At 45.1% G+C, this 24,333-nt stretch overlaps 2 protein-coding genes across 7 annotated transcripts in view; one reads left to right on the top strand and one right to left on the bottom strand.

Moving 5' to 3' along the window:
* Positions 1–1,904: 1,904 nt before the first annotated feature.
* Positions 1,905–24,075, bottom strand: LOC123597147 (U1 small nuclear ribonucleoprotein C-like). Of its 4 annotated transcripts, none has more exons than XR_006711995.1 (3): positions 23,212–24,075; positions 8,629–8,766; positions 1,905–2,042 (listed from the first exon to the last, which is right to left on the bottom strand). XR_006711995.1 is itself a non-coding variant. In XM_045475562.1 (2 exons), exons 1-2 carry the CDS (start codon positions 23,503–23,505, stop codon positions 10,162–10,164), a joined length of 441 nt encoding a protein of 146 aa, XP_045331518.1. In that variant the 5' UTR covers positions 23,506–24,075; the 3' UTR covers positions 9,601–10,161. The 4 variants fall into 4 exon arrangements, 1 of the variants encoding a protein (XP_045331518.1); XR_006711996.1 differs by lacking the exon at positions 1,905–2,042 and adding an exon at positions 2,750–2,942; XM_045475562.1 differs by lacking the exons at positions 1,905–2,042; positions 8,629–8,766 and adding an exon at positions 9,601–10,308.
* Positions 22,732–24,333, top strand: part of RERE (arginine-glutamic acid dipeptide repeats) — a 424,545-nt gene continuing 422,943 nt past the window's right edge. For all 3 annotated transcript variants that reach the window (XM_045475552.1, XM_045475551.1, XM_045475545.1), the window contains exon 1: positions 22,732–23,242. The gene's annotated coding sequence lies outside the window, so the exon portion shown is untranslated. The remainder of the gene's footprint in view (positions 23,243–24,333) is intronic.

The following is a 24,333-nucleotide window of genomic DNA, read 5'->3' as shown; positions in this document are numbered from 1 at the left end:
GTGCAAAGACAAATGACTAAAGTATTTGGTTATCATGAAATTGAACTTTAGATAGTTGGAGGAACAAAGACAAGATTTTATCTCAAATATTTATATACATATATTTACATATACATATATGTGTGTATATATACATATATGTGTGTGTATATATATATATATATATATATGCTCTTATTTTGCTCTTTATTTCCAATTAGAAAAATCTTAGTTACCTACAGCTGAATTTAGTCCATCAAGATCCATCCAAAGTATGTTCATGTATTAAAATGTTTAGAATTTTATTTTATTTTATTTATTTATTTTTTTTTTCAACGTTTATTTATTTTTGGGACAGAGAGAGATAGAGCATGAATGGGGGAGGGTCAGAGAGAGGGAGACACAGAATCGGAAGCAGGCTCCAGGCTCTGAGCTGCCAGCACAGAGCCCGACGTGGGGCTCGAACTCACGGACCGCAAGATCGTGACCTGGCTGAAGTCGGACGCTTAACCGACTGCGCCACCCAGGCGCCCCAAAATGTTTAGAATTTTAAACATCACTGTTCCAAGGTTTGTATTTGTATCAACATTTGGTTGTTCTGGGCCAAACAGAGAGTGAAAGCATGGCGTCTCTCTCTGCTTCATGAAGACTTCATGAAGTCTCTGCTCTTGGTGCCCCCTCTCTGTCCCTACAGCCCTGAATTATTCTGCTATTTGATGGTTACTGCAGGCAGAGGTCATTCTTCACATGACTTTTTAATGAATTAGCTCTTTCATGAACATCTGGTTTCAGGTCACAAGACAGTGGCATGAGAGGCTCAAGGCTGAGGGAGGTCCCGTCCACACATCTGTGGAGGCTGGTGCAGAAGGACTTGTCCTGTGGGCAGAGGAGGGAGAAGCAGCCCGATTTCAAAGTCCTCGCACAGCCAAGAGAGAAAGCCTCTAAGTCAGCCTTGCTTGGATGACCTTTCCCTCTTGCAGTGGCGTGTAATCTCCGAGTCACGGACCCCCTTTGAGAACCCGAGGATCACTATGGCTCCTTCTCACCAAAGATGTGCGTATGTCAGCTGCTCACACACATCCACATGCACACTTTCGTCATGCCAACCCCGGGGGTGGGGGGCGGTCATGGGTACCCTAGGATCCTTGGCATCGCAGTCAGATGTTGCCTTAGAATCTGGAGAAAAGAGCTTACTCTTGTTTCTTAAAATGTGGGTCATACCCTTCATATCACTTTTTTTAAGTAGGCTCCACACCCAGTGTGGGGCTTGAACTTATGACCTTGAAATCAAGAGTCCCATGCTCTACCGACTCAGCCAGCCAGGCACCCCTAAATCCCTTTTTAAAATAAACGAGTGCAAAAAAAAAAAAAAAAGAAAGAAAGAAAAGGGGCGCCTGGGTGGCTCAGTCTGTTAGGCGACTGACTTAGGCTCAGGTCATGATCTCATGGTTCGTGAGTTCGAGCCCCCCGTCGGGCTCTGTGCTGACAGTTCAGAGCCTGGAGCCTGCTTTGGATTCTGTGTCTCCCTCTCTCTCTGCCCCTCCCCTGCTCGTGCTCTCTCTCTCTCTGTCTCTCAAAAAATAAATACATGTTAAAAAAATTTTAAAAATAAAATAAAATAAAATAAAATAAAATAAAATAAAATAAAATAAAACGAGTGTTGTGCACAAGTCAATTTAGAGGACCTGTACTTGGGGCACCCAGCAGGCTCAGTCAGTAGAGTACATGACTCTTGATCTCAGGGTCGTGAGTTCGAGCCTCATGTTGGACGTAGAGCTTACTTGGAAGGAAGGAAGGAAGGAGGAGGGAGGGAGGAAGGAAGAAAAGAAGGGAAGGAGGAGGAAGGACTTGTACTTAATGATATAACAAAGAATAAAGCACTGTCTAGTCTAGACTAACTAGTTGGTTTCACACAAGTTACTTGCCTTTGCCCCTCCTCTAAACATTTGTTCTGTGGCTTTGTTGTTCAAGGAACCCCCACAGTTGAGTCAGGAAGCTGAGACTCTAATTAGCCCAAAGCTGAGGGGAGTCTCCTTCCTATCCTTAAGCTTCAGTTTCTGCATCTATAAAAAAGAAGGGATTTAGATTAGTAGGCAGTTCTCAAGAGACCCTTTTTTGGGGTCTGTGAGGTCAAAAACATTTCATAACAAACTAAGATGTTACTTGCCTTTGTCGCTGTCATCCCACGGCAGGTGCACAGTGGGGGTTTGCAGAAGCTGTGTGACATGTGATGACGTCATTGTGCTGAGAGCGTGTAGAATGTGTGCTGGTAGATTCTTGTGTTTCTTTTTTTTTTTTTTTTTTTTAATTTTTTTTTTTTAACGTTTATTTATTTAAAAAAAAATTTTTTTTTTAACGTTTATTTATTTTTGGGACAGAGAGAGACAGAGCATGAACGGGGGAGGGGCAGAGAGAGAGGGAGACACAGAATCGGAAACAGGCTCCAGGCTCTGAGCCATCAGCCCAGAGCCCGACGCGGGGCTCGAACTCACGGACCGCGAGATCGTGACCTGGCTGAAGTCGGACGCTTAACCGACGGCGCCACCCAGGCGCCCCTAACGTTTATTTATTTTTGAGACAGAGAGAGACACAGCATGAACGGGGGGGGGGGGGGGCAGAGAGAGAGGGAGACACAGAATCGGAAGCAGGCTCCAGGCTCTGAGCCATCAGCCCAGAGCCTGACGCGGGGCTCGAACTCGCGGATCGCGAGATCGTGACCTGAGCCAAAGTCGGACGCTCAACCGACTGAGCCACCCAGGCGCCCCAAGATTCTTGTGTTTCAAAGATGCTTAATGTGATACACGTCAGGAGGTAAAACCCACCGAAACAAGATTATTCTCATAGTTTCCTTATTTCTCACAAAGTACCACAAACTGGGTGGCTTAAGACAATAGAAATTTGTTGCCTTGCAGTTCTGGAGGCTAAAAGTCCAAAACTAAGATGTCGGCATTGCTGCTATCTTTCTGGAAAGAAAATTATATGTATATGTATACGTATATGTATATGTATATGTATATGTATATGTAAATTTATATCTATATCTATATCTATATCATCTATAAAAGATGTTATTTATTTTATAAAGGATTTTATTTTTAAGTAATCCCTACACCCAAGATGGGGCTCAAACTCCTAACCCCAAGGTCAAGAGTAGCACACCCCATTGAGCCAGCCAGGCACCCAAGGGTTGCTTCCCTTTGAGGGCTCTGAAGGAGAATTTTTTCCAGGTCTCTCTCCTGGCTCCTGGTGGCTGCCAGCCACTCTTGGTGTCCCTTGGCTTGTAGACGCATCACTCAAACCTCTGTCCCCATCTTCACATGGATTTCTCCCTGAGTGTCTCTGTCTGTATCTCTACGTGGCCATCTTTTTCTTTTTTTAACATGGTCATCTTCTTTTTTAATGTTTATTTTTGACAGAGAGAGAGAGAGAGATAGAGCATGAGCAGGGAGGGGCAGAGAGAGGGAGACACAGAATCCGAAGCAGGCTCCAGGCTCTGAGCTGCCAGCACAGAGCCCGGTGCGGGGCTCGAACTCACAGACCATGAGATCATGACCTGAGCTTAAGTCGGATGCTCAACTGACTGAGCCACCCAGGTGCCCCTAACATGGTCATCTTCTTATGAGGACATCAGTCCTATTGGATTAAGGGCCCACCCTACTCCAGTATGACATCATCTTAACTCATTGTCTCTGCAACAACCTTATTTCCAAGCAAGGTCACATTCTGAGGGAATAGGAGTTAGGACTAGGGACACAATTCAACCCAAACAGTAATCAATAATATTTAAGATATTGAGACCAGAGTCTGACTAGGTGACTTCAAGGGTTCTACCCTGATGAAAGATTCTAAGGTAAATTTTATTTTTTTTTTATGTTTATTTTTATTTTATTTTTTTTTTCAACGTTTATTTATTTTTGGGACAGAGAGAGACAGAGCATGAACGGGGGAGGGGCAGAGAGAGAGGGAGACACAGAATCGGAAACAGGCTCCAGGCTCTGAGCCATCAGCCCAGAGCCCGACGCGGGGCTCGAACTCACGGACCGCGAGATCGTGACCTGGCTGAAGTCGGACGCTTAACCGACTGCGCCACCCAGGCGCCCCTTATGTTTATTTTTGACAAAGAGAGACAGAGACAGAAACAGATCATGAGCAAGGGAGGGTCAGAGGGACAGGGAGACACAGAATCCGAAGCAGGCTTCAGGCTCTGAGCTGTCAGCGCAGAGCCCAAGGCAGGACTTGAACTCACCAACCGCAAGATCATGACCTGAGCCAAAGTCAAATGTTTAACTGACTGAGCCACCCAGGTGCCTTTTTTTTTTTTTTTTTAAGATAATTTATTTTTAAATTATCTCTACATTCACTGTGGGGCTGGAACTTACAACCCTGAGATCAAGAGTCACATGATTTACCCCTTGAGTGAGCCAGGCATCCCATTGGCTACTATTTTTCTTAAAATTAAAAAAAAATTTTCCTTAACATTCTAAGTACAGAACATAACAAATAGATTTTTATTTTCATTTTTTTAAGATTTATTATTTTAAAATGTTTATTTATTTTGCGGGAGAGAGAACACACGTGCATAAGCAGGTGAGGGGCAGAGAGAGAGGAAGAGAGAGAATCCCAAGCAGGCTCTACACTGTCAGCACAGAGCCTGATGCAGGGCTTTAACCCATGAGCCTTGAAATCATGACCTGAGCCAAAATCAAGAGTTGAACACTTAACCAACTGAGCCATCCAGGTGCCCCTAAAGATTTTATTTTATTTTTTATGATTTTCTACTTTTTATTAAAAAAGTTTTCTTACATTTATTTATTTTTGAGAGAAAGAGAGAGAGAGAGAGAGCACAAATGGGGGAGGAGCAAAGAGAGAGGGAGACGTAGAATCCAAAGCAGGCTCTAGGCTCTGAGCTGTCAGCATAGAGCCTGATATGGGGCTGGAACTCACCAATGGTGAGATCACAGCCTGAGCCGAAGTCAGACACTTAACCGACTAAGCCACCTAGGCGCCCCTAAAACAATTTTTTTATATGTTTATTTTTGAGAGAAAGAGAGACAGCGTGAATGGAGGAGGGGAAGACAGAGAAAGAGACACAGAATCTGAAGCGGGCTCCAGACTCTGAGCTGTCAGCACAGAGCCCAATGCAGGGCTTGAACTCATGAACTGCGACATCATGACCTGAGCTAAAGTTGGACACTCAACCAACTGAACCATCCAGGTGCCCCTAAAGATTTTATTTTTAAGTAATCTCTACATCCAACATGGGCTTGAACCTATGGTCTTGATCCTGAGATCAAGAGTCACATAGTGTACTGACTGAGCCAGCCAGGTGCTCCGACAAATAGATTTTTAAAAATGTTCTTTTTGCATATTTGCTTTAGATATTTTTTAAGGAAATAAAATATTACAAATACAGCCAAGATTCTTCTCACGCCACAGTCCTGCCAACCTTCATAGGCTTAACCTATATTGAAGTTGGTCTGACTCTCCATAGTGACTTTTAAAAAAAAAATTTTTTTTCAATGTTTATTTATTTTTGGGACAGAGAGAGACAGAGCATGAATGGGGGAGGGGCAGAGAGAGAGGGAGACACAGAATCGGAAACAGGCTCCAGGCTCTGAGCCATCAGCCCAGAGCCTGACGCGGGGCTCGAACTCACGGACCGCGAGATCGTGACCTGGCTGAAGTCGGACGCTTAACCGACTGTGCCACCCAGGCGCCCCCATAGTGACTTTTTAGATTTGTACTCCTTATACATGTGTCCACATAATACTCCAGCATTGTATAGTATGTTTTTATAAATCTTATAAATGATTTCATTCTATAAATGTCTGTTTGCAAATTGCCTTTTTCCTTCAGCATTACGCTCCTTAGAATTTTTTTTTGTATCACTACACATAAATCATTTTACCTTTATTCGTTATTTCCTAATGCTCTTCCTTTCTTTGTAGATCTGAGTTCTGACCAATGTCCTTTCCTTCTCTATGAAGAACTCACTTTAATACTTCTTGGAAAGTATGCCTACTTGGCAACAAATTCTCTGTTTTTGGTTTGAGAAATTCTTTATTTCTCCTTACTCCTTTTTAAAAGATTTTTTATTTTGGGGGGCACCCGGGTGGCTCAGTAGGTTAAGTGTCAGAGTCTTGATTTTGGCTCAGGTCAAGATCTCATGGTTCATGGGATCAAGCCCCGCCTTGGCCTCTGTGCTGATAAGCAAGGAGCCTGCTTGGGATTCTCTCTCTCTGCCCTTCCCCCGCTCATGCTCTCTCCCTCTCTCTCTCTCTCTCTCTCTAAATAAATAAATAACTTTAAAAAAAGATGTTTTTGTTTTTAAGTAATCTCTACACCCACGTGGGGCTCAAACTTATGACACCGAGATCAAGAGTCGCATGCTTTTCTGACTGAGCCTGCCAGGCGTCTGCCTCCTTGACTTTTGAAGGATAACTTCACTGGGTACAGGATTCTAAGTTAGTGAATTTTTTTCTTTCCAAAAAAAATTTTTTTTAACGTTTATTTATTTTTGAGATCGAGAGAGACAGAGCATGAACTGGAGAGGGGCAGAGAGAGAGGGAGACACAGAATCTGAAACAGGCTCCAGGCTCTGGTCAGCACACAGCCCGATGCGGGGCTTGAATTCCCGTTACTGTGAGATCATGACCTGAGCCAAAGTCAGACACTTAACCGACTGAGTCACCCGGATGCCCCCCCCCCCCACACCGGGTCAATGTTTTTTAAAAAAAAAAAATTTTTTTTTTTTTTTTAAGTAGTCTTCATGCCCAGCACGGAGCCCAATGTGGGGCCTGAACTCACAACCCTGAGATCAATCAAGACCTGAGCGGAGATCAAGAGTTGGATGCTTAACCGACTGAGCTACCCAGGTGTGCCCCTCTTTCAACACTTTCAATATTTCCATCCATTTCTTGCCTGCGTGGTTTCCAAAGGGAAATTCTGTGTCATTCTTTCCTCTCTCCTCCATAGGTAAGTCCTTTTCCTCTGGCCTCTTTCAAAATTTGTCTTTGCCTGTGATTTTCTGCAGTTGGAATACGACATGGTGGGTGTAGCTTATGAGGTCTTGGTCTTTGGGTGAGCCTGTGCCTGTGGGCTGTGACCGCCCAGGACTTCTCAGCTCCCTTACCCCCTTTGGTAAGGTAGAAAGGCTTGAGGGGGTTGCAGCTGGATATTTCCCTTCTCTTGGGTCCATGAGGCTCTGGTGAAATGGTTTCTTTTGAGGGCAGGGCTTGTGAAGAGGAACAGAATCCTCGGGCTATGTACCAAAACGGCTCCTTTCCCCTTTCCCCTGCTGAGGTGTGAGGGGGTTTTTTTTCTGGATCTTTACTGTGAGGATCTGGAAGGGCTCCTGGGGGTAAAACTCGCAAGTGTGAGGGGCCCCTGGAGTTTTTAACTTTCCAGCTTATCCACGCTGAGCCTCCAGCCATATGTCGACTAGAATCCCTTCTCGGGTACTGGTTCCCGTGGAGTTTCTGCTCAGGTAAGTTGTGATTCTCTGCACCTTTAAGTCCACCTCTCCCAATTCGGCAGCTTGCCCTGTGACCTCAGTTCTCTGACAGGTCTAAAAACAATTGCAGATTTTCAGATTTCTCAGCTGGGTTTCCTGCTGTGTGAATGAAAGCAGCTTCCAATCTCCTGACACTGGAAGTCAATACTTATAAAATAATTCATTGTAACTGCTTTACGACGGTCCCTCGGATATGACAATCATTTATCCAGCGTCTGGCTGATGGAAATTCTAGTTGTTTCCATTTTTTCCCCTATTGTAAGCAGTGCTGTTGTGAACACCTTTTTGCATGGCTCCTTGCACCTATGTGGATGAGGGTTCTTCAAGGCGAACACTGGGAAGTGAAATTGCCGGATCGTAACGATTCGCACTTACCTTGGACTTGACTCCAGAGTGCCAGATTGCCCAGAGTGGCTGCACCCAGCGTGCACTCTTGAGCAGCGCAGGAGTTTCCTCTCACTAACTCCTCATCAGGGCTTGCAACTGTCAGACTTGTACGCTTTATCATCTCATGGGTGTGAAGCAATGTTTTGCGGGTTTCCTTTGTATTTTCCTGACCACTAGTGAGGATCATTCACTGAAGCGACAATTCCTGAGCTCCTGTCTTGTGCAGGTGCTGATCTGGGCTTGGCTTGTGGGGGGCACATCCGTGGACAAAACAGACACGGCCCCTGCCTTCCCTGCCCTCGTGAAGTTTTTGTGCAGGTGTGCGTGTAGAGAGTAGGGTGAGGATTAGCGATGGAGAAGGGGGGATTACAATTTGAAGCAAACCGGTCAGGGTAGGAGGGGAAGGAATTATCGTATAGATCGTTGAAGGAAGAGCCACGCAGGCAGAGGAAAGGCGTCTCGGAGGCAATGGTAATGGTGGCAGGGAGAGAGCAGGGGGCGGTGAGGCCAGAGAGGTGGGGGCGACGGCTGCTAAGGCAGAGCTTCACAAGCTGGTGTGAGGACTGTGCTTTTCTATCTTGAGCACTGCTGGGAGCCCATGGTGTTCAGGAGAGCACCACGTATTTCTAGCTCCCGGCCCTCAGAATGGAGTGGGATGACACTTCCTGGCTGTCTTAAGGACGTATCAAGCCGTGCGAACAGTTCTGGCCACTGAGCTTTGAGAATTCGCTTTAGAGGCAGTTGATTACCAGTGATAATTTTCTAGAGCTTTTTACTCTTCTGCCAAGGCGACCAGAAACATCCAAGTAGGATCCTGAGCTGAAAGCCCCAGTCTCCGATCAACGGTGGTGACGAGCGGCTCCCTGCTGCTGCCTCAGATGGATGTGCTGCATGAGAAACAAATGATCACTGTTCATTTATTTGAGAGAGGGAGAGAGAGAAAGCTTGTGTGAGCGGGGGCGGGGCAGAGAGAGAGAGAGAGGGAGAATCCCAAGCAGGATCCACACTGTCAGCTCAGAGCCTGACTTGGGGCTCGAGCTCATGAACTGTGAGATCATGACCTGAGCTGAAATCAAGAGTTGGACGCTTCACCGACTGAGCCCCCCAGGTGCCCCAGAAATGATCGCTATTTTAAGTCCCTGAAATTTTGGGGTTATTTGTTACCACAACATAACCGGGATCATCTTGACTGATACAGGGTCATTGTCAAGTTTTGAACTGCACAGTGAGAGAATCTAACCTACCTTTCCTTCCTTCTTTCCTTCCTTCCTTCCTTCCTTCCTTCCTTCCTTCCTCTTTCTTTCTCTCTCTTTTTCTTTTTTTCTTTCCTCCTTCCTCTTTCTTTTTCTTTAAAATGTGTATTTATTTTTAAAAGAGAGAGAGAGCAAGCATGAGCAGGGGAGGGGCAGAGAGACAGGGAGAAGGAGAATCCCAAGCAAGCTCCATGCTGTCAGCACAGAGCCTGACATGGGGCTCGGATCCACAAACCATGAGATCATGACCTGAGCTGAAATCAAGCTGGACGCTTACCCAACTGAGCCACCCAGGCACCCCTATTTATTTACTTTCAGGGGGAGGGGCAGAGAGATAGAGAGAGCACAAGCAGCAGGGGACGGGCAGAGAGAGAATCCCAAGCAGTCTCTGAGCTGTCGGTAAGGAGCCAGATGTGGGACTCGATCCCACGAACTGTGAGATCATGACCTCAGCCGAAACCAAGAGCTTAACCCACTTACCCCACTTAACACTTAACCCACTGAGCCATCCAGGCGCCCTAACCTATACCATAAAAAATCACAGCTACCAAATTGGGAATAGACTATCTAGAGGGTCAGAAATTAAGAGCCCACTGCAATGATCCAAGCAAGAGACGACAGCGACTTGCACTATGATGGTGGTGGCAGAGGTGGTAAGAAGCAGTCAGCTCCTGGACGTCGTTAGAAGGCAGGGCCAATAGGATTTTTCTGATGGATTGGATGTGGATGTGAAAGACTCAAAGGTTTTAGTTTGAGCGCCTGGAAGAATGGCGTTGCTGTTGACTGAGATGGGGAAGACCTCAGGTGGGCAGGTGCTTAGTTTGGGGATATTAAAGTTGACATACCTTAGACATCCAGGTGGAGATGCTGAAGGAGTCTGGGGTTCAGGAGGGAGGTCTGGGTCGGAGACGTACACTTGAGAATGATCAGCAATTAGGTGGTCTTTAAAGTCATGACAGTGAATGGAATGGAATCAACAGGGGACGGATTGTAGGTGCAGAAAAGGACTAACCCTGGGGGCTACAACGCTCAGAGGCTGGGGAGAAGCAAAGGAATCACTGAAAAACACTGAGAGATACTCCCTTGTGAGGCAACAGGAAACCAGGAGGATCGTGTCCCGGCGGCCCAGCCGAAAGAGTCTGTCAGGTAGGAGGTCGCGATCAGTTGTATGAAAAGCTGCAAATACATCAGGAAAGTGGCAGACAGAATTGGCTCTTCGTTCTAGCAACACGGGGCTCCGTGGCATTGTCGGTAGGAAAAGTTTTGGTCCAGCAGACAGCAAAAAATAAATAAATAAAAATAAAAAAGATGGATCAGGAAAAGGGGAGAAGGGCTGGGTGGTACTCATGAATGATGGGAGGGGAGGGGTCAAAGCAGAGGGCTAGACTTCCATAGGACTGTAGGTGATTCATCTACAGTAGCAGGCAGGAAGCCAGCGGGTGGGGTTCAGAGATGGAGAGATAGATGTGGGGAGTGGGCAGTCTGCGGACTTCCTCTGCTGATCACGTCAATATCCACAGTGACCTCAGAAAGAAGGGAGGGGGGTTGGAGGTTTGAGGAGGGAGGAAGGGAGGTGGATAACTTGCTGGAGCATTGGGTGAGAAGTGACCCTGGGTTAAGTATCCTATGATTGCCAAGGGCATTAAGAGTCCACTTGAGGTTTGTGGTCATGAATTTAAAATGAAACCAGGCCGTGTGATGCCAGACGCATTTGGCTGGGCAGGTGCAGGTGCCGAGCAGGCAGCAAGTTGGAATTATCACCAGGGTTGTGGTTTGGCTCAGGGAATATGAGGAAGTGAGGAGGCAGGTTGCTGAGGGTGTGTGGAAGGCAGAGGGTACAGTGCTTGACCATGGAATGTAAACAGACACAGAAGAGGAGGAGGGCGTCGAGTCACTGGGGATGTGGTATTAGGACCAACTCAGATTTATTTCAGGAAGACAAGAATCTGAATTCTTCTGGAACACATAGACACACCACTATCTACACATGGTCTAATCACATGTTTTAATACTTGAAATTAAAACAATGCCCGTAGCTTTGTATACTTAACATTTGTCTATTTTAATCTGTATTAACATGAGTTAATAGAAATATTAGAGGACAGAGAATTTATTTTAAATGAGATCACAAAAGTTGATTTGATACATTTCAGTGACTTCAACTAAATAGTTTTGTCCCCCAAAGTGTTATAATCAACTTCATTCAGAAGTTTTCAATGGGGCACATGGGTGGCTCGGTCGATTAAATGTCCGACTTCGGTTCAAGTCATTATCTCATGGTTCGTGGGTTCAAGCCCCGTGTTGGGCTCTGTGCTGACATCTCGGAGCCTGAAGCTGCTTCAGATTCCGTGTCTCCTCTCTCTGCCCCTCCCCTGCTCACCCTCTGTCTTTCTCTCTCTCTCTCTCAAAAATAAACATAAAAAAAAAGTTTTCAAAAATTTACACCTGACAGTAGTCAATGCCAAAGCTCAAATCTGCTGTATACTCATACTGACTATGAGTGAACTCAATCTTACATGTAGTTAAGCAATGTCCACAGTCAACTATGAGGGCTTCATGTGCATTTTTTTAATTCTTTTTTTTTTTTTTAATGTTTATTCATTTTGGAGAGACAGAGACAGAGCATGAGCGGGGGAGGGGCAGAGAGCGAGGGAGACACAGAATCTGAAGCAGGCTCCAGGCTCTGAGCTGTCAGCACAGAGCCCGATGCGGGGCTCGAACCCGCAAACCGTGAGATAACCTGAGCTGAAGTCGGAAGCTTACCCGACTGAGCCACCCAGGTGACCTGAAAAAAAAAAAGGTTTTTTTTTTTTTTTTTTTTTTTAAAGAAGAGTAACAGACACCAGGGATGCACACACGTGGAAAAAGCCAGGTGAGGACACAATCAGAAGGCAGCCACCTATGAGCCAAGGAGAGAGGCCTCAGGAGAAACCAGACCTGCTGGCACCTTGATCTCAGACTTACAGCCTCCAGAACTGTGAGAAAATACGTTTCTGTTTTCAGCCATTGAGTCTGTGGCACTTTGTACGTCAGCCCTAGCAAATTAATACAAAGATGTTATGTTAACTGAAATAAGCCAGGCAAATACTGTTTGATTTCACTTATATAAGGTATCTAGAGTGGTCAAATTCATAGAAACAGAAATAGTAGCGGAATAGTAGTTCCCAGGGGCTGGCGGAGGAGGGCAAAATGGGGAGTTGTTGTTTCATGGATACAGAGTTTTGATTTTGCAAGATTTTCATCTTGCACATGGAGGCTGGTTGCACAACGGTGTGAATGTACTTTATTGAGCTGCACACTCAAAAATGATGATGATAAATTGTTATGTGTATTTGACAATTAAAACACATACACACATGCATGTGCACACACACACACACACACACACACACAAGAAGCCAGTTGTTAGAAGGGTCATCTATGTGTGTATTGAAACTGCCAAGAATGAGGACATGAGAGATGGAACATCGTTTTGTGTTTACTGGACATACAGATTCTTCTGCCGATTGTCTGTTCTTTACTTCTGTATGTATGTATGTATGTATGTATGTATTTATTGAGCAGGCTCAAGCAGGGCAGACGGGTATAGAGGGAGGGAGAGAGAGAATCCCAAGCTGACTCCCAGCTCAGCGTGCAGCCCAGTGCAGGGCTCGATCCCACAGCCCTGGGATCATAACCTGAGCTAAAATCAAGAGTTGGACGCTCAATTAACTGAGCCACACAGGTGCCCCTGCCAATTCTCTGTTCTTACCTTCAACCACTTTTCTGTTGGGTTGTCTTTCTCGAATAGATTTATTTTTAATGTTTATTTATTTTTGACACAGAGAGAAAGAGACACAGCATGAGCAGGGGAGGGGCAGAGGGAGAGGGAGACACAGAATCCAAAGCAGGCTCCAGGCTCTGAGCTGTCAGCACAGAGCCCAACGCGGGGCTCGAACTCACAGGCTGTGAGATCATGACCTGAGGAGCTGAAGTCGGATGCTCAACCGACTGAGCCACCCAGGGGCCCCAACTTGAATAGATTTATAAGCATTCTTTATGGATGCTAATCACTAATCCTGTCATGCTTATGGAAATTACAGTGATCGTTTCCCAACATGTGATTCCCGCTTATTTTAATGTAATTTCTCATAAGAAGTCTTTGAGATCATTTTAGTCAATTGTGTCTTTCACCAGGTTGTGCTTTTTAGGTCTTATTCAACAGCTTCTCATACATTGTATCTAAAATTTCTGTAGTTTTGCATTTCACATTTGAGTCTTTAACCCATACTATTTGATTTCTGTTTTGGGTTCAGGAGTGCATCTTCATGAGTATATTATCAGGGGCTTCTAAAAGAAGTTTAAAAAAAATTCTGTAAGATTATAAAAAAAATCTATGTATATTTAATTTTTTTAATGTTTACTTATTTGTTTTGAGAGAGAGACAGAGCACTAGTGGGGAAGGGCAGAGAGAGAGGGAGAGGGAGAATCCCAAGCGGACTCCTTGCTGTCAGCAAGGAGCCCAACGTGGCATAGGGCTTGAACCCGGGAACCATGAGATCATGACCTGATCTGAAATCAAGAGTCAGTATAAATAAATAAATAAATATAACCAAGTATTGTTATTCCTGTACTTTATCCTTAATTACAGAGACTGAAATTCATTTCCTTTATTAGTGGTAATCAGTTTACCCAAAGTTTTTCTGTCCCTTTGTCACCTCTCCCTGACTCTAGACGATTCCTTTCACCCTGGGATTGTAGTTGCGTATTCCTAGGTTAGAGGAGGAACATACTTCTGTGTATAGCAAAGAGCCATCACAGCTTGTCTAGGCGTTCTCTTTCCTATATCTGTAGTAAGAATTTGCTATTAATTTGAAGGTAATGGGGCTCTTTTGGAGATTGGTTGACGGCCTTCTGGGGGGATGTTTGGGAAATCATTCTTATGACATTTTTAATTAAACAAATTTTATTTTTAAGTAATCTCCACCCAATGTGGGGCTCGAACTCACAACCCCGAGACCAAGAGTTGAATGCTGAGCCAGGCAGCTGCCCCTCTTATGATGTTTTTATTGATCAAAAGAATATGAACATTCTGTATTTTGTGGTCTGCTTCTTTTGTATTTTCTCTGTAAGAAAAGCCAAACATTGGGGCGCCTGGCTGACTGAAAGAGCATGTGGCTCTTGATCCTGGGGTCATGAATTCGAGTCACATGTTGGGGGTCGAGATTACTTAAAAATAAATAAGTAAATAAACTTAAAAGAGGCCAAACATCCACCATAAAGATAACTATTCTATTTTTTTTTCAACGTTTATTTATTTTTGGGACAGAGAGAGACAGAGCATGAATGGGGGAAGGTCAGAGAGAGAGAGGGAGACCCAGAATCGGAAACAGGCTCCAGGCTCTGAGCCATCAGCCCAGAGCCCGATGCGGGGCTCGAACTCACGGACCGCGAGATCGTGACCTGAGCTGAAGTCGGACGCTTAACCGACTGCGCCACCCAGGCGCCCCAACTATTCTATTTTTTAAAATACTTTTTTTAAATGTTTATTTTGAGAGACAGAGAGAGCATGTGCAAGCAGGGATGGGGCAGAGAGAGAGGGAGAGAGAGAATCCCAAGCAGGTTCCACACCGTCAGCTCAGAGCCTGACATGGGTCTCGATCCCACAAACCATGAGATCATGACCTAAAGCTGGATGCTCAATCGACCAAGCCACCCAGGTGCCCCAAGGTTAACTATTTTGACATGTATCGAGGGTAGGGGCACCTGGCTGGCTCAATGGGCTAAGCAACTGGCTTCAGCTCTGGTCATGATCTCAAGGTTTGTGAGTTCGAGCCCCACTTTGGGATCTGTGCTAACAGCTCAGAGCCTGGAGCCTGCTTTGGATTCTGTGTCCCCCTCTCTCTCTGACCCTCCTCTGCTCACTCTCTGTCTCTCAAAAATGAATAAACGTTAAAAAATTAAAAAAATATATATTAAAAAAAGTAAAAGGTTAATAGAGTTTTTAAGAGTAATTTTAAAAAACATTTTTAATGTTGAGAGACAGAGAGAGAGAGACAGAGTATGAGCAGGGGAGGGGCAGAGAGAGAGGGAGACACAGAATCCGAAGCAGGTGCCATGCTCTGGGCTGTCAGCACAGAGCTCAAACTCATGAACCGTGAGATCATGACCTGAGCCGACGTCGGACGCTTAACCGACTGAACCACCCAGGTGCCCCTAAATTGTCTTTTTAAGATTAAAGAGAGTAATTACTCTGGAAGTTGGAGCATTAGAAGGAAACCTTTGGGGATGATATTTTGAAATTAAGATGTCTTGTGTTGAATGAAAAGGAGGGAGGGAGCATTAAATTGAGGGGCCAAGACACGACCAACATAGACACTGAAGCTCGAACGGCAGAGGATGTGTTTCGTTTCCTTTGGTTTACAGAGTCACTTGCCTGTTTGCTCTGTTTGTAAATACGCCTTAGATTGAAGAAATGCATTTTGGTGCCAAATAGCCCCTGCTTCATCAATGCTTAAGATTAAATTCTGGATTCCCAAATAAAATGTCAGAATCTCAGATTTATTTCCTATGGACTCCCCCTTCTGAGGGCCCCTTTGTGATCAATTCCGGTCTTCTTTGTTCACCGTTTAGACAAAACAGGGCTTGTGGATAATTTTTAACTCCCCATTACTATGCCTTTATTCTCTCTAGAAAACTATACCTTTCCTCCAAGGTAAATCTAAGTAATTTACCAAAGATGCGGAGGAAATGTTTATCTTGAAATGCAGCTTCCCCCAGGGTGGAGTTTGCCGGCTCTCTGGCTTGCTCGGGTAACAGTGGACAGCTGTTTATAACAGGAACCGAGGAATAGCACGTCTCAGTGAGATGGCAGGCAGACAAAGGAGGAGGACTGAGAACGATCAAACTTGGAATTGGGCCAGGACAATGAAAATCAGCATCTCCTCCCCTTAATTCTTTCATGAAGCCCTACGAGAATTTTCAATGACCACATGTGGTCAGAGGTCAGATGTTGGGTTTAGATCTCATCCCAAAGGCACCCATTGCCTCCGGACAGCATGCTGTGGCATTGGCTGGCTAAGCGTAACTCAGAGAAAAGCATCATTGATCACTGGATCTGATGGTTTAGTGGAGCAGGGTTTCCTTGAGATCTACCTGTAGGTGTGTTGGTGTATAGACCCACTTCTACTTTGGTTGAAAGAAAATTCATCGGAGTCTGGAGTTGAGTGGAGAACCTTAATTGCCGTCCATAATCAGTCACATCCGCACAAAGGAAAAGGGCTTTGAATTTTGGAAAGATGTTTGTTTCACTTAAAAAAAATTTTTTTTTAATGTTTACTTATCTTTGAGAGAGAGAGTGAGAGAGAGAGACAGAATCCAAAGCAGGGCCCAGGCTCTGAGCTGTCAGCACAGAGCCCGACCCGGGGCTCGAACCTGTGAACGATGAGATCATGACCCGAGCCGAAGTCAGATGCTTTACCGACTGAGCCACCCAGGCGCCCCTGTTTGTTTCACTTTTGTACATGTTTTTGCATGTGTGACAGGTGCCTCCTGCAGTAAGGGCCAGAATCACTCAGGGCTCCATTCCGGCTCAGTGGAGGGACTGTCAAAGGCCATCAGGGGTCACTTACTGGCTCTGAGAGAAGACTGAAGAGGCAGCAGTTCTGATGTACAACACATTGTGAAGCGAACCCCCGGTGTCGGTAAACCTAAGGTGAGCGTTAAGCATCCGCAGACAGACCACGGTGGGAAGGAGTAGTGAGCTCTGTTCTGGCTCCACCTGAAGTGCAGGGGCGCCTGGGTGGCTCAGTTGGTGAAGCATCCAACTCTTGGTTTCGGCTCAGGTCGTGATCTCATGGTTTGTGGGTTCGGGCCCCACGTCAGGCTCTGTGCTGACGGCATGGAGCCTGCTTGGGATTCTGTCTCCCTCTCTCTCTCTGCCTCTCCCCTGCTCACTCTCCGTCTACCTCTCTCTCAAAAATAAATAAACAAACATTTAAAAAAAAAGTTAAAAAAAAAAAAGTGCAAAGGGAGGTGGCCGGGGCACAGTGCTGGCTGGCGTTTGCACCACATAATCTTGGAAGGCAATTTCAAAGAAGATGCCTAGAAACAAGCTTCAGTCTGTTACTAGGCTTGATAAAGCACCCCAGTTTTGCCGAAGGCATTTTAGAGGAAAATAATTTACTTGTTCTAAAGCTTGAGTACTTCTGGTGAATTATGAAGGCTAGTTACCAGCCATATGTTCAAAGAACTTGAATTCTTTTTTTTTTTTAATTATAAAAATTATACATGCTTGATATGAAGAGAAAAAAATCAAACAGAACAGAGTCAAATGAAATCAAGTCTGTCTCCTGTTCCCTCGTTACTCTTCATTCCGTGCCCAGCGGACTCACTACAAACATTTTCCTGGTGAATGTGTTTTTAGACATTTTTGAAGCAGATACAAATTTGTCCCTCTTTTTAAAAAGATGTTTTTTTTTATGTTTAAGTAATCTCTACACCCAGCATGGGGCTTGAACTCACAACCCTGAGATCAAGAGCTGCATGCTCAACTGACTGAGCCAGCCAGGCGCCCCTACAAACTCGTCCTTTTAAAAATCAAATAGGGGTGCCTGGGTGGCTCAGTCCGTCGAGTGTCTGACCCTTGGTTTCGGCTCAGGTCATGCATGATCTTAAGGTTTGTGGGATCGAGCCCCAAGTTGGGCTCTGTGCTGAATGTGAAGACTGCTTAAGATTCTCTCTCTCTCTCCCTCAACCCCTGCCCTCCTCTCTAAAATAAAAAAATAAAAATAAATAAAAAATTAAAAAAAATGCAAATAGGTAGTGCTTGGCTGTCTCAGTGGGAAGAGCATGCATGAGACCCCCTTTTATTTTTTGAGAGAGAAGAGAGCATAGTGGAGGAGGGGCAGAGAAAGAGGGAGAGAAAATCCCAAGCAGGCTCCTAATAGAGCCTAATGTGGGACTTGATCTCACAAACTGTGAGATCATGACCTGAGTTGAAATCAAGAGTTGGACGCTTAACCGACAGCCACCCAGGTGCCCTGATCATGCTACTCTTGATCTGGGGGTTGTGAGTTCGAGACCCACCCCACGTTGGGTGGAGAGCCTACTACAAAAAAAAAAAAAAAAAAAAAAATACAAATAGATTCATACTTTTGCATAATTGTTCTATGACTTGACTCTGAATCCCGATCGTCATTCTGTATCAGCTCAGATTTACCTAATTCTTTTTGAAATCTATAAAGTATTCCATTGTATGTTTGTACTATAATTTATTTCAACATTCTTTGTTGATGGGTGTTTGGGTTTTTTCAGGTTTTCACTGTTATAAATAATGTTGCAGTTATATATATGTTTGTATTATTTTTATACATTTATGCAAGATTATTTGTAGAATGGCTTTCTAGAAGTAGAACTTCTGGGTCGAAGGTATGGGTGTTTAATTGTTTCATAGGTTGTTGCCAAATTGTGTTCTAAAAAAGGGAATGACTAGGGGCGCCTGGGTGGCGCAGTCGGTTAAGCGTCCGACTTCAGCCAGGTCACGATCTCGCCGTCTGTGAGTTCGAGCCCCGCGTCAGGCTCTGGGCTGATGGCTCGGAGCCTGGAGCCTGTTTCCGATTCTGTGTCTCTCTCTCTCTGCCCCTTCCCCGTTCATGCTCTGTCTCTCTCTGTCCCAAAAATAAATAAACGTTGAAAAAAAAAAAATTAAAAAAAAAAAAAAAAAAAGGTAATGACTACATTTTTACCAACAGTGCATCAAAGTGCCTGTTTTCCCACATCCTCATCAATACTGGGTATTGTGAAGGTAAACTTTTTCCCTAATCTGAGAGAGTATTTTACTTTGCATTTATTTTATTATTATTGAATCATGTTTATTGAACACATTTCTCTGTGAATTTTTTGTTCATATATTTTGTCCATTTTTCTGATTTTTTCTTACAAATTTGTAAAGCTCTATTATATTATGGTAATTTATTATACTTATTATTATATTATAGGTACTGAAAATATTTTCCCTCAATTTTTTTGTTTCTTGCATTGTTGTGCTGTTCTTTTGTGTCTTATAGAGATGTAAATATGTATGCATTAAAATTTATTGGTGTTTTTCCTTTATGGCTTCTGGATTTCCTGTTATGCTTAGAAAAAACTCCTTCAATCCATGATTTGAAAAGCTTTTAGTATTCCTCTAATTACTTTCATGGTTTCATTAAAACAAATCATAAAATATCTGACATATACAAAAGAGTAAACATAACCTATAATGTGGGTTATAGAGAAAATAAACTTTTACACTCAAGCTAACAAATAGAGGCTCAATGGGTCTTACAGAATCCTGTAGACCATGGTAAGGTCTCTCTCTACACCCAATGTGGGGTGTGAACTCATGACTCTGAGACCAAGAGTTGCATGCTTAGGGTGCCTGGGTGGCTGTGTTGGTTAAGTGTCCGAGTCTTGATTTCGGCTCAGGTCATGATCTCATGGTTTATGAGTTTGAATCCCATGTTGGGCTCTGGGCTGACAGTGCACAGCCTGCTTTGGATTCGCACACTCTCTCTCTCTCTCTCTCTCAAAATACATAAATAAACTTAAAAAAAAAAAAAAGGAATAACATAAATCTAGTTAAAACATTTTTTTCAGCATTTTTTTTCTTATATAGTTGTCTGGTTGTCCCAACATCACTTATTAAATAATCCCTCTTTCTCCTGGCTTCTTTATTTTTTTAAGTTTATTTATTTTGAGAGCAAGAGAGAGAAAGAGAGAGTGAGTGAGCGCATTCACAATTGGGGTAGGGGCTGAGGGAGGGAGAGGGAGAGAGAGAATCCCAAGCAGGCTCCTCACTGGCAGCGCGAACCCCGATTTGGGGCTTGAACTTACCAACCACGAGATCATGACCTGAGACCAAACCAAGAGTTGGAAGTTTAACCGATTGAGCCACCTAGGCACTCTTCTCCCAGCTTCTTTGAAATAATGGTATTATATTTCTGATGTGACCTCTGCATACAAAATAAAATCACTTCTACCTTTAGTAAGATACACAAAATAACTAACAAAAATCCTTCTTGATATTTTCAAATTCAATAACCAAAAGTAATCCCCAGTTTCTAAAGCTTGCTGAAAAGAGATTTAGGAAATGCATTCTAATTTCATAGCGGGGGGAAAAAAACCCCACTAGATATTTGACCTCTTTCACCTTGACCATGTTATTTAACTTCTCCAAGCCCCAGTTTCTTGACCTTTAAAATGGAGATAATAATACACTTCATGGGCTGTTGTCAGGACTAAGTGGACCAAGGAATACAACATGCTTTGCATGGTGCTTGGGATGTAGTAAGCTTTCAATCAATGGTTTAATAGTTTTCCTTATTAAGATGTATTGTTATTACATTATCGGCCTCTCAGGAAGGCTGTACTCTCCAGCTTTACGGCTGGACCACAATTCTTGCATGAGATTTTGCAGTTAAAGAGACCTAGTTTGCTAATTTTATGGCGCGATAGCATAATGTTATGCTTTGTAACAATGTGAAATCTTGAGACTCCTAAATCTACATGTTTTAAAAGTAGGCTCTACGTCCAACATAGGGCGTAAACTCACAACCCTGAGAGTAAGAGTGGCATGCCCCTACTGACTGGGCCAGCCAGGGGCCCCTTCATCTATGGTTTTTTATTTTTTTTATTTTTTAACGTTTATTTATTTTTGAGACAGGGAGAGACAGAGCATGAACAGGGGAGGGGCAGAGAGAGGGAGACAGAGAATCCGAAACAGGCTCCAGGCTCCGAGCTGTCAGCACAGAGCCCGATGCGGGGCTCAAACTCACGGACCGCGAGATCATGACCTGAGCCGAAATCCGACGCTTAACCAACCGAGCCATCCAGGCGCCCCTATCTACGGTTTTTTAAATAAATGAAGTGATGGCAAGCCCTAATACTACAATAATGTGGTTTCCTGATCTTGAGAGGGTCTCTCCTCTCCGCTGAATGGTAGTGTAGGATTCACAGGCATCTTCTGAAAAACTGTGGCCCATTTGCCCACCACAGGGCTGAACCTTTATTAGAAAGAGTGCTCTTGTAAATGTAGATTTTGATGGAAACCGAAGCCATCTAATACCCTCTACTCCTCATTATTTCCAAACTGATGTCGAACAGTTCCATCCATATCTAGGATGTCCAGAGCCTTTTACTGAAATTTATTATGCTGTAAAATTCGGTTCTCACATTATTAGATATATAATGAGCTACTAACTACTCTTCCCATTTCATAGCTGCAGGAATTGCAGCAAGACAGGGTTTTTCCTGCTGGAAGTTACTCAGAAAGGTAACGGCACAGACCTATTTGTTTTTAGCTCTCTTGGGTCACAGTCCAATAATATCTGCTAGTCCAAATTATTCTTAAAAGAAACTGCTGGATGTGGAAATTATAATCTGAATAGATATTCCAAAGAGAAAATTATCACTTTATTTGAAATAGATGAGTGAATTATTTTGCATGTGCTCTATCCCTTAATTATTCTATTATATACAGATCTGAACTCCTTCAGGGAGAGTGTATGGTATAAGGACACCAATAGCATTTACAGTATATTAACCAACCAACAATAGGTTGATGATTCGCCCTGGATTCATGCCAGGGTGTGTGAAAGAACTCAATAAACATGATATGCATTTCAAAAACTGCTAGTCATAATTAAAATTTCCAAACCCCTCATTCCTATAAATTATATTAACTAGAATATGAACATTTGGCCTGCCCCTCTCTCCCCTTACAGCACCGTAGACCCCGTGATTACCAGCCTTTCGGGAAGTGGGACAGAATACTATGCTTCTCAAAGAAAAAAAGGTGGTATTTGGATTTTTTGTGTGAAACTTACGGCATAGGGTTGTGCACACTGCTCTCTGTCTAAAATTCCCTCTGCGACTGGGGTTCTAGTCCCTTCTTTATTCCTTGATGAGACTTTCCACGCTTTTCATCTTTGCTATATTCTTTTCAAAGAAGCAGCGCGATCTGAGAATTTCGTTTTACTCTTTCTTAATCTTCTGCCACAGACTTATTTTGAAAACGTTCCTTCTCATCGGAATTTCGAAAGGGTCCTTAAAGCGAATCGCTGCCACCCGCTCCGTGTCCCCCCCCCCCACCCCCGGGATAGGAGTCCGCGTCTGAAGTGGCTGAAAAGGCAAATTGTGACCCTGATAATAACGAGAGCAACGGGACCCTGGGCGGTCGGCCCGGGGGACCTGCCCGCGGCGCGCCGCGACCCCGGCAGCGCACAAAGACGCGCCCGGGTGGGGGGCCCAGCCCACCGCCAGGCCGCCGCCCGGAGCGCGCGCTCGAGCCCGGGCCCTGGCGTCGGCACCGCACAGCGCGGCCGCTCCCCTCCTTCTCTTCTGCTCTTTTTATTAGAAAGGAAAAAAAAGGAGAGAGAGAGAGAGAGACAGAGAGAGAGACAGACAGACAGAGACAGAGACAGAGAAAGAGATAGAACGCCAGAAGTCCCGCCCCTCCGCCCGCCCTCCGCTTTCCATTGGCCCGGCCTCCGCGCGCGTCACTTCCGGATGCGCCAATGGCGAGGCGCGATACTGCGAGGTGGGCCGGGCCCGAGCGCGGAGTGGGCGGTGGGTCGGTGCAGCAGCCCCGCCGCGGCTCGGCCACCATCGCCGAGGCGCCGCTGCTCCCACAGACGCTCGCGAGCCGCCCCCCGCGCTCCCAGCCTCCTCTTCCTCCCGCACGCCCGAGACGCTCGCCCGACTCGGGTCTCGCCCCCGCCTCCGCCTCCCCCGTGCTCTCCCCTCGCTCGCCTCCCACCTTGTCTCTGCCTCATTTTCTTTCCTAGTTGAGGAAAAAAAAAATCACCATCATCCTCAGGGAGCCCCTCGCCCTCAGAAAAACAAAACCAGACATGATCCTGGGCTCCCGCTCGTGAAGGACCGGCCGAGCGAGGAGCAGGGAGCTAGTGGAGACCGCCCCCGAGGTCACGGGAGGGAAGCCCCTGCAGCCCCCGGCCCTGTCCCCGCGGCCGGCCCCCTCCTCGGCCCGAGCCCGGCGGCCCCCAGCCCCGCGGGCCTCCCGCCCCGTCCCCCACTTTCCCGGGAGCCGGCCGAACACACCTCCATTGATGGTGTAGCGCATCCGGGGAAGGTAAGTGTCCAAGTTGCCGGCGCGTGGCGGCCACCTTCTCTCCTGGCCCCTCGTCCTGGGCACGGACATGGGGTGGCAGGGGGCCGGCGTGGACGCCCGGGTCCGCCGGGAGCCGGGAAGGGCAGGCCGGCGTGCGAGCCGCGCGCGCCCGGTGGTGGTGGGGGGGCGGGCATAAAGGGCCGGGGACTTCTTCGGCCCTGTGCGGGCCAGGTCACTGTCCCACTCGCCTGCTGACCCCTGTTCCCTCTCTGCTGCTTATTCATGCTCTTGTTTGACTTGTCTGAGGTTAAACTGTTTCATGTGACTGAATTATTGGCCGAACTGGGGGTGGGGGGGAGTGGGGGAAAGGAAAGGAAGTCAAAGACCCACAGTGTACGTTTCTTGAATGTTTGTGGATTTGGGGGTCTTGGGGGAGGACTTTTCTTAAAGTATCATTTTCCCATTAGGGAGAGATTCCTTCTTTGTGTTCTAAATCTCCAGTTCTCTGTTCTGTGTGATTACTAACCCAAAATCACTTGGAGCAGAATAGGATTCTTACTACCATGTTTGAGTTTTGCTCTGTGAAAGAGAGTGGCTTCTATTTTTATTTTTATTTTTTTAAGGTTTTGGAAAGGAAGAGAGGTAGTTTTACATAGATTGTGAGTGTGTGTGTGTGTGTGCGCGCGTGTGTGTGCCTGTGTGTGCGCGGGGAGGGGGAAAGTATTGGAGGTTTCCTTTGAAACTGGTTGCTTGAGAAGTTGTTGAAAGGAAAACAAAATGATTCATTGTTGAATTGTCATTTTCCTCTGCCTCTTTTCCAAGGTTTGCTTACAATTTTTTCTGGATTACAGACTTCAAACATTGATTTAAGCAAAATGTGTCCTTGAGAAACTGGGTGCTTTAAATGTTTCAGTATGTGTTACTATTTTAAGGGACATTTAGAAAGTAGTTTTGTATGAATCCTGAAATAGCTTTCCCCAAAGCAAATTTTTTAAACCCAGAAAAGATAACTAGTAAAAGGGAAAGTTGGCGAATTGCAAAAAAACATTTTCGTGGAACACAAATGAATGCATCCTATGTTTAGATAAGAAACAGTTTTGATAATTGCCTTC

The sequence above is a fragment of the Leopardus geoffroyi genome, chromosome C1 (genome assembly GCF_018350155.1).
Source record: "Leopardus geoffroyi isolate Oge1 chromosome C1, O.geoffroyi_Oge1_pat1.0, whole genome shotgun sequence".
NCBI lineage: Eukaryota > Metazoa > Chordata > Mammalia > Carnivora > Felidae > Leopardus > Leopardus geoffroyi.
This window is presented reverse-complemented; position numbering and strand designations above follow the sequence as displayed.